General features: G+C 37.5%; 1 protein-coding gene across 1 annotated transcript; it reads right to left on the reverse strand.

Moving 5' to 3' along the window:
• Positions 1-375: 375 nt before the first annotated feature.
• On the reverse strand, positions 376-10,076 carry LOC126091928 (ankyrin repeat domain-containing protein 27-like). The gene has a single exon (XM_049907250.1). The coding sequence runs from the start codon at positions 9,950-9,952 to the stop codon at positions 7,091-7,093; it is 2,862 nt and encodes a 953-aa protein (XP_049763207.1). The 5' UTR covers positions 9,953-10,076; the 3' UTR covers positions 376-7,090.
• Positions 10,077-10,727: the final 651 nt, after the last annotated feature.

The following is a 10,727-nucleotide window of genomic DNA, read 5'->3' on the forward strand; positions in this document are numbered from 1 at the left end:
TGTCACTAGTTGGAAATCTGTTATCAACTTCATTGAATTTAATGGACAGAAATTTCCGAAGACAACTTAGCACTTTGGTACAGGAGATGTACGCAATTTCACTGAAAAGTATTGCCAGCATCTCCCATTATATATATTCTCTAACAACCACATATCAAGCACATTTCACACAATGTGTACTGTGGATAGCAAGTTCTGAAAACGAATGTTACCTTTCACATGAAGCTGAAATTGACTGTGTGTTTGATGCTGATCTTTACTGATTCTTCACATTTTAACTATTCACATTTCTTTCATAGATATTCTGATCTGCTTTATCCAAAAACACTATGCATCAAAAAGAAAAGCAGTTAAAACTAAATTCAAAACAGGCAGTTGTAATTAAGAATATGTATTTGCTGAAAAAAATCAGTCTGATACAAATTACAATGCTTCCAGTTGTGACATCAAAATCTTTCAGTCTTAAAAAAATTACATCTATTTACACATACAATATAAAATTAACAAAACACTTTCTCCAGTTGGTTTTAGTTTTCAACATATACGGAAGCTAGATTCCAGCATAAAAATACAGACCTATCGACAACTATCAAGACTTTAAGATAACGTGCTGAGCATATAAAAAAACATTTACAAATGATATTTACAATTATCAGTATCACAGTAATCCAAAGCTCCGTTTGGCTGCCTTCCTATTCAAAACGGGATTCCGTGTGACTAGGGAGAAATACAAGGTAATTCAAGATGATTGTATGAAATTGTACAAAAGATTCTGCTCAACAATACAGTTTAGCAATATGGGTAAATTGGTACAAACAGAGCAACTGAATCCCTATACTAAATGAACAAGAACCTCCACGATCAAACATCTCTGAATATTCCAATTCTATAATATATTCTGCAAACTTCAATAAGTGACATTCTGGGATGGAAGCAAACAAAAATGAGTAGAGACTGTACCACCCATAACCACTCAGACACTCCAAACACCCCAGCCTTTGGCTTCAGTGAAAATCACTGCCAGTGGGGGCATTTATGTGTCTATGTGGTTGTGTGTATATAATTCAACTAAAACAAGAGCAGTTGCAAAGCCTTTCCTCATTTCTGTGTATTCAGTACTTACTTGAAATAATGAAAGTTGTTTCCAGGAATAACTTGTTGTCAAATTCAGTTTGTTTCATAGTTTCAGTACTAAATGGTTCAAAAAGGGGTTACCTTAGCTGTAAGTATTGTTATGGTTCTCTTTTCGCCAAAAATAACAGTGAGACCTTCTCATCACATATTAATAAAAACAGCAACAGAAAAACTTACAAGAGAAGGTCAAGATTTCAAAGAATTCCTTTCCATATTAAATTACAAACATGTTAGTTACACACATGTTTAGTTAGACAATATTTGTCAATTATAATGACACAAAAAAAATTAGACAGATTTAATTCCCACAATGTTCAACCAATTCTCATAAGACATGACTAGACACACTATTACAAATTAACAAAGGAAAAAAAAGAAAATTTTGTCCCACATGCTCAATGTTCCTTTATCTTTTCACATTGTACGCAGTCTGGAAATAAATATCAATTATGTTTCCTGCAGTCTCATTTGTTATTAATGCTTTGAACTTAGTTCAATTACATGCCTTACATAAATTTATTTGTAAATATCACCATTGTCTTTCATTAATATTTTCCCAAACAGTAAGCACAAGATTTAATTTACTGCCTGCATTCTTGTGTTTCAGCTGTTTTTGTAGGAGTGGGATGAGGTGGAGAGTGTTCTATCCTATTGCGCTGTAGTGCGAAACAAAAGTTCTTCCGCTATTCAGAGCCACTGGCATATCCAGAAGTAACAGCAACATACAATTTATGGTATTACTCTTCATAAAAATAATGCTAATGTATAAGGAACAAAGACATCAGCGAAATACTCAACAAACTGCATGTTCAGAAGAGGGTATATCTATTACTATTACTAAGATGATATGATTCACTCTTGCCATTCGAGGGGCACCTATGCATTGTAAGTCGCATTGTAAGTTGGATACAACCAAACCTGACTGTGGTGAAGACAGATCTATGGGGAGGGGGGGGGGGGGGGGGCAAAGAGGGCAGGGAGGTAGTGGAACTTCATGTTGACATGATGTGCATAGTACTTCTAAACAATGCCACATTCTTTAACCTTCAAGGGAATTATCATGAATCTGTTGCACAGTTGCTTGAATGTAAGGAGTTTCCACTAAAGACAAATTGCTGTTTTAAATTATGTGTATCCATTAGAATGGTGTCCTAAAACATTGTGTGAAGAAATTTGTAACCATGTCTATTGATAACACCCTCCTGTAGTAGATGCTGGCTCCTGTGAAAAGTGTAGTTACACAGCTGCTCGAAGAAATCGTTTTCAGTATATCGTGGTGCACGTAAGAAGGCAGCTGTATGACAGCTTCTGTGCAAAAAGACAGACAGAACACTTTTTGGTGTGACCAGTGTGCTCTCTGCCCCATCCTGTACCTCACACTCCAGCTGTTGCTTACCCCACTAACTGTCAACGCATGGGTGAGCGCTGTATCTGACCACAGTTTCCACTTCTGGCTCCGCCTGCCAGAATTTATGTGCTTTGGAAACTATCACTGTTGATCCTTAATATAATACTTATTGTGTTGCTGCATGCCACTCATAATGAAGAGTATAGTGGCTAATTAACCACATCATATCTAAACTAATATGAAAATCAACACTTAACACAGCCCCAGAGTGTGTACTACAGGCAGACATGATACAATTACATTAACGTCTGGAGCATGAAGTGGTACATGCTCCTTGGTACTGTGCATCATGCCACCACCTGTCTTCTTACATCCACACCACTATTATAATCATAATATAGAAGAACGCTTGCAGGTATACAAAAAAAAATTCCAAAATGAAGGATAGGGAATTCATCTGCACATAACTTATGGATAAGAAAAGACAACATCTTAGTGTACTTGTAATGTGGATTCCTACTGCTATAATATTAAACTGATTGCAATATTAAACTGATTTGGCAGCACTAACAAGTTGTGACATTGCTTAACACCTTACAGCCATTAGAAGTACATACCTACTATTTCAAAAGAAAAATTAAATGAGTTGTGTATGTTTTCAATTATATTCAGAATAATTACCATACCTAAGGCAGTGTAATTACTGTATTGTTACGGAATGTCATAAGCATACACTGATGAACTCTAAAACAACTTTCTGTAAGAAATTATGGATAATATAACTGTTTATTCTCAATCATAAATTAACAGTATGACTACTGAGAGGTGCGGTACACCTTCCCTTGATGCCATGGTAGCAGCAGCAGCAGCAGCAGTTGGAGAGTGAGGTTTTTTTGTCTTCACAAACCAGCAAGAGCAACTTGGTATAATTCTGCAGCTTTGTTGCAGACCATTATGTATGTATGTATGTTACAATGCTGTTTTCTCTCTACTAAACATTAATAAGTATGATCATTAATCATCTGTGGCAGCACTGTTTACCTATGTAAACACTGATATACTTTATTAACTTGTTTTTCCCAATGAAGTGAATTAACCACAGTTTAAACAGATCTGTCAAGAAGTGTGGATATTTAAACTAAAGAATCATCATCAGCAGTGTAATCACTTTTGCTTCTGTTAAGTCTGAGCTAAGTCCATTCTGCATCTTCATCCTCCCAATCAAGAGATTTATCTAGAATAGTTTTTGGAAATCAATCCACCCACTACAATAGTACCTATAAATGTCAACAATTAAAGCACAAGCCAAAGAGAAAAGTATAGAGATGATGTGAAGCATCTAGAGAATTCTGCAAACAATCTACAAGCACAAATAAAAGGAAACCACTGTACATAAAATCAAGAGGGTAGAAAGGAAAGAAGAAGCATCACGTGACATGCCAGTGTTTGACATCTTGGATGGAAAATTAAAGCATGTCAGTACTCAGGCAACACAAGGTAATAACAAAGAGTGGAAAAGTACAAAAAGTGATGAGCATTTCTTTAGAACAAATTACTAACAAGTCCTAAGCTCTATGAGAAAATGGTTCGGCTATGAAACATCAAGCCAAAAGCATCTGACTAACTTGTGATGATAGTCAATAAATTAGACACTTCTGTTAGTAGAGCTCTTTAATGTCTCACTGAACAGCTGAAAGGCATAACAGTTTTCACCATGACTATTGACCGAGCGAGGTGGCGCATTCGCTGGCACATTGGACTCGCATTCGGGTGGACGACAGTTCAATCCCATGTCCGGCCATCCCGATTTAGGTTTTCCATGATTTCCCTAAAACGCTCTAGGCAAATGCTGGGATGGTTCCTTTGAAAGGGCACGGCCAACCCTTCCCTATCCTTCCTTAATCCGATGAGACCGATGACCTCGCTGTCTGGTCTTCTCCCCGAAACAACCCAACCCAACCGTCACCATGACTATCAGCTTAAATAAATGTGACCTGGAGTAGAAAAAAGTTACTAGTAAAATCACTTACATTCTCTCTCAAATTGTTATAAGGATGACACGCAAAACTGAGTAAACAGTTCCTATTCACATAGCTAATCCATGGTAACCACACTGTCAACATGGAGATTAACGGTCAACAAATTACTGAGTGAAACTTCCTGACAGGTGGAACCTGGGTGCCAGATGAAGACTCTAAGCTGGGACATTGAGCAAGTGCTCCACTGACTGAGCTACCCAAACATGAGTTACGACCTGCACTCACAGCTTTAGTTCCACCAGTACCTCACTTTCTACCTTTCAAACTTCACAGAAGTTCTCATGCAAATTTGCAGGACCAGCACATCTGGAAGAAAGAATATTTCATTGTGGAAGCATTCCCCAGATTGTAGCTACACTAAATCTCTGTTTGATACATGTGAAATATTCAGAAGGCACAATGTGACACTCAAATACAATGCACGAATGCCCCTAGAATGGCAAGAGTGAAACTTATCATATACAAGATTGTGATTTTATTTTCGTTTCTGGGAAATTTCTTCAGAAGGCAATGGCTTCCCTCTTTAATTTCTATCGCATCTTCCTCTGATTCTAAAAGTACACTTCTCCACATACAGTACGTAGCTAGTTACACATAAATCTCACTTCCCTGACACAGTGTCAGACAGACTATGAAATGAAACAGGGCCAAGAGAATGAACAGAAGCAGAATGGATGAATTTCCACCTTTTATCATGATCAGCAGAGACTCTTCAGCAGTGTTGCAGGAAGTGATACTACGCCAGTAAATGAAACAGCTTTTAACTTCTCTGACTGTCAGTTTTACAGACAGCAAAGTGTTTTATAATGCAGACAGTGAGGAGTATCGATAAGAAAGTTTTCAGTGCATGTGGAAACCCAACTTAGAAATATTTTACACAATGAACATCTTCGGTTCCAATCTTTCCTTCTGCTGAGAATGGTTTTGTAATTTCCCTTCAATCATATCTTTTTATAACAAATTATTACTTCAAAATTCCAAGTGTTAATCTCCAAAAGTAACTGCCACTGCATTAATGTTACTGTTACAAAAACCATGAACATACCACATAAAGTATTTAATAACAATTTAAAAATAAGCAGATTTACTTTACATAGCACCAAATGGTTAGCACCAATAAGAACATCAAGATTTATGCAACCATGCATACACACACCATAAAAATGCCAGTTACCCAGGATTCAGATTAAAGTAGCCTATGTTGCATCATTAAACATATATGGTTTGGAACAAATTATAAAAATAAAAAAAATCTAATAAAAAATAACAGAATGCTGTGGATCACAAACAACTCCAAAATAGCATTGACTTTCGTGCGATATTGTTGGGGAGATCACAGTAAAACCCTAAAGCTTACAGATCACTTGTACTGAATGGTTACGCAAAATCTACTAATGAAGTAAAACATATCATAATTCAAAATGTATGGTCTTCAGAATGAAAATTAGGTTTCAGCAACCATGAACTCGTAACAAAATGAAAATCAAAAGCATAGTAAGGCAATATATTCCTATAACAGGAGACCATCACTATAAAGAACATAACTAAGGTAAGTCATGAATAGTGACACTTTTTCTGAAGTGCCTGACCACGTCACATTGCTAAATGTGATGGAAATAATAAATTGGTGACAGATCTTTCAAAGGCAAAAAGAAAATTGTAAAACACACACAAGTTCTTTTGCATATCATTGTAAAGTAATGCCTTTCAAGTACAAGAGAATAGCACTTCTCACTGCTCCACAGTATAGCAATTTAGTACTTAAAAATGAAAGACAAATTCAAAATGTTGTACTGATTACTATCTGCTGTTAACTGCTTTTTCACCATGAAGGCCACCAGCTTTAAAAATCAACACCAGTCAGAAACAAATATAAATTCAGTAATGCCTCATAAAAGTCAGATAAGCATCAGCATTATCTTTGCTCATTTTTGTTTACATTTCACTTTTCACATACAGTACAATTCTTTAGTAGCTAAAGAAAAAACCCATCAGACGACAACTTATAGACCTGTGTTTGCTAATCCATTATTTATTCTGCATTCCCAAGAGAATTTTATCGCAACTGGACACTTTGCTCAAACAGTTTTCTTACTTTATGAATTAATTCCTCTAATAACAGACACATGAAGATTCTACTTCACGGAACATTACGAAAACACATTCTCGCACAAAGAATTCATTTCTTTCAGGACTATGTTGAACACTGTACTTAGGCTGATAAAAGAAAATTACAATGCACTGTCTACTAACATCTGAATCTTGTGGTGTATAATAAATATACAGCATTCTTGATTCATAAGGTTTCTGAACGTCTTGTTGAACACAGAGATCTTGAAACAGTTAAATTATAGGGAAACTGCTAACAGTTATTTTAATAATACACTAATAACATCTATATGTCTTAATTTCTGAAGCAAGCAAATGAAGCCTTAACATCAATGAATGTTGCTCACAGGCCAAAAAGTAACTACATATAGACATAATATAAATGCTGATACTGGTAAATACTGTACTAAAATATTTTTTCTTTCACTCAGTAGCAAAACCATTCAGTACACAATCCCCTTCAGCAGTCTTTACTCTCATCACCATTTCCAACAAATTGCTTCCCTCCACGCAACAGTTTGACAATGGTAAGAGCCATCTTCTCTTCAGCTTCCTGTACTGCTGATTTACCCGATGCATTCTTCAAATCCAACCTCGGAGATGCGAGCTGCAACAATGTTTCAACAAGTCTTATGTTGCCAACATAACAAGCATAATGCAAAGCTGTGTTCCCATGCCAATCCTGAATATCTGGATCTGCAGACCGCCTTAACAGAAGCTGCACAACCTGAAGTCTCTGATTTTGACAAGCAAAGTGGAGTGGTGTTGCAGCTTTGGTCCGAGTCCGTACATCTACTAGTGCACCAGCATCAATCAGCAAACGTGTAAGATCTAAACGCCCATGCATAGCTGCAACATGTAATGGTGTAAAGCCCTCACCATCACAAACATTCACATCAAGTATATGGTGTGAGTGCTCTTCATCAGTTCCATTTTCATCTGAATTAACATCATTTTCCGGTTGACACTTTTCACAGGTGCATAATGGGTGACATTTTTCATGCTGTTGTTCTGGCTGTTCTGCCTTCTGTGATGCAGCTTCATCATTAGCATCAAGTCCCATGTAATAACAAGCAAGTCTTGTGTCACCAGCAGCTATTGCTTTCAGAAGCTTCTCTACATTCCGCATCCCCTGTGTAGTCTCGGGCAAGACTCCATAAAATACTTTTTTTGTCTTTGAACCTTTCTGCAGTGATGCACCTGACACTTTTCTGGGTTTCACACTGTCACTGAAATCAAGAGTCTTCTTTGATGAAGCTGCTACATGGAGTTCTTTGCTTTTTGATGTGAGGTTTGTTACAATGCCATTACTACTACCAGGCATTAGTCCACTTGGTGGCATTGTTTTTATGGCCCTCATCAGAAGCCTTGTAATGTGGATGTTGTGGGCATAATCAAGGGGTGTTACGTGGCGTTTATTCTCTGCTCCTGGCCGTGCCCCATTTTCCAAAAGCAAATGGACAATACCCTCATAACCCCAGCGAGCGGCATTATGAAGAGCAGTATTACCTTGACTATTTGCACAATTAATATTTAATTTCAGTCCAACATGTTCAGCAAAATATATGATTGCCTTCACACAGCCTTCATGGCCATTATTACATGCCAAATGAAGTGGAGTATTGCCTTCATTGTCAGCAATATCTATGTGTGCACCTGCATGGGCCAACAGTAACAGTGCATTCTGATAACCTTTGGCAGCAGCATAATGCACAGGAGTTGAACCACTATAGTCACAGGCATTAACATTAGAACCATACTTCAGAAGAAGATCAACCATAGTTGGGCGCCCAAACATGCAGGCCACATGGAGTGCTGTGAAACCTCTGTCATCACATGAATTAATCGTGGGAGTAGTGTTGCACAAGCTTTTCGAAATGATACTCTCACACTTATCACAGGAACATAATGGATGGCATAATTTCAATATTATATCATTTTTCTTGGTAGATGATTCTCTCTCTCTCATACAATTTGAACCAATGCTTCTATCCAGAATGCCTTTCACCTCACTTTCATTTCCAAGTTTTATCTGTTCAAACAAGTATTCAATACCACTAGGCTCAGCAGACATTCTCTGTTGTTCCTCATCGGCCTTCTTGTACTTGTCATATTTTTCTTCATAAACTATTTGAGCTTCTGGAATGGAAGATCCTAGGAAAAGACCAGAGTTAATGTGTTCAATTGCAGCTTCTAAAGATGTAATTAAGAAACTATATTCATCCACTTGACATTTAGACGGATTTGAAAAATGAAACTGTTTCATAAACGTCAAGTGAGCAATCCAGTTAGGTAGACCAGTTTTAATTACAAGGAAAATTATCATAGGCAACAGATCATCTGCAGCAATAACATTACCAACAAAAAGGTCAGGACTGTTCTTGCTAGGATGTTGCTTTGTGATGGCTCCCAACATACGTTTCAGACATCCAACCTTGCCCAATACAGTACTGTACCCATCAATACGAGCGAGTTCCTGCTTCGCCCATGGCACAGTATCATATAGATCTTGACGAACACCTAAATCTCTCAACTGGATATCTGAAAGATTCCTAATGATTTTATTCAAATTGGCGTCGTCATGAGCAGTACAGGCTGTTACACCTTTTATTACTTTCTTATACACAGTGTGAAGCATGTAGGTTTCCACTGCTAATTTAACATTCTCAAGAAGATGTTTATTTGTACTTGTTCTTTCTCGTAGACGGCTGTCTCTTAGAGCATTCTGTAAACAAATTGTGTACAGACTACCAACTAAATCTTTCTGCACTTGAAGCGGTTCAAACTCCAAATTATTATTACACGAAAGAAAATCACGAATCAACTGATCAATTTTTTCAAGTACATCCCTACCTCTACTTTCCGTCCACAACAAGTCTATACAGTCCCTCAAAGTCTGAATACTAATGACGACTGAGGAGTTACTGCTCACTGGGCCAAAATCTGAATGACGTTCAAGTGGGTGTTCTAAACATAATACTTTATACTTCAATAGATCATCTGTGTAATACGTTTCTTCGAACAGAATATGAGTTGTCAAGGGTCTCGAAATATCGTTTTCTTCCACTGTAACCACACGATTACAAATACGGACGTCCCGATCATTTAGCGTTCTAAAATGACTCTCTGGTAATTCGTCGCTCGGAATTAAGATGTGGCTAAAAAAATCCTCTACGGTCAGAGCGTACTTTGGCACTGATCCTTCACACGGTACACAAATTATCCATCCTTCGACAGTTGCTTTCTGAAACAATTCTGTGTGTTCCGTCTGCAACATGTGAAAAAAAGGATTTTCATTAAGATCTTCATCGTACGATTCCATGATAACGAACACAGATCACACAAACGGTTGACAACACTACCACTTCACAGCATTAACACCAAAACAACTAGATCCAATAGTTGTCATACTTCTTTTCTTATGTAACTGTTACACGCACAGCTCCCCTCTTTCACTGACATTTCAATAAACACATACGCACCAAAGATTACACTGTTACGAAACTCTCCGCTCATTCGTACAAACCAAAGATGTTAAAATCTATGGAGATGTCCTTGCTGGGCCATAAAAGTAAAGATAGGGAGTCCGCCATTCCTTTGAGACCAAAATATTGTATGTAGCACAGTCTAACATAATAGTCGCGACACTTCGCCTCGATTTTGTTGCCTACCGCGCCAGCAGTGCCCCATGCGGCCAGTAACTTAAACTGTGAGTTCGGTGCGATCGTGAAAGCGAAGAGCGGTTGCTTATTTTGATTTCTTCAAAGGTTTTTACAAGCGGGAGCGTTTGTAGCGCAATAAATTGCAGCAACAAGAGGAAGAAGACACCACAGCTGTCTTTTTTAGGTTTCCTAAGGATCCTGAGAGGTATATACCATCATGTTACTAAACTGTATCGTCAGGATTCACTTGCAAACTACATGTGAATTAATGATTAATGTTGCGTTTTAGGAGCCGAAAATGACTAGTTAATAGCAGACGAGAAGACCTTATGAAAAAAGACCCAGTTTAACTCTATAATAACATTAGGTTTTGTTCGCTGCATTTCGAACAAAAACAGCTCATGAACATAGACAATAATAAACTTGTGTGGAATG

This window comes from Schistocerca cancellata, chromosome 7 (genome assembly GCF_023864275.1).
Source record: "Schistocerca cancellata isolate TAMUIC-IGC-003103 chromosome 7, iqSchCanc2.1, whole genome shotgun sequence".
NCBI classification, from domain to species: domain Eukaryota; kingdom Metazoa; phylum Arthropoda; class Insecta; order Orthoptera; family Acrididae; genus Schistocerca; species Schistocerca cancellata.

What these genes read in the sequence shown, in the direction of transcription:
- LOC126091928 (XM_049907250.1), bottom strand. Translation starts at nt 9,952, where the DNA reads ATGGAATCGTACGATGAAGATCTTAATGAAAATCCTTTTTTTCACATG.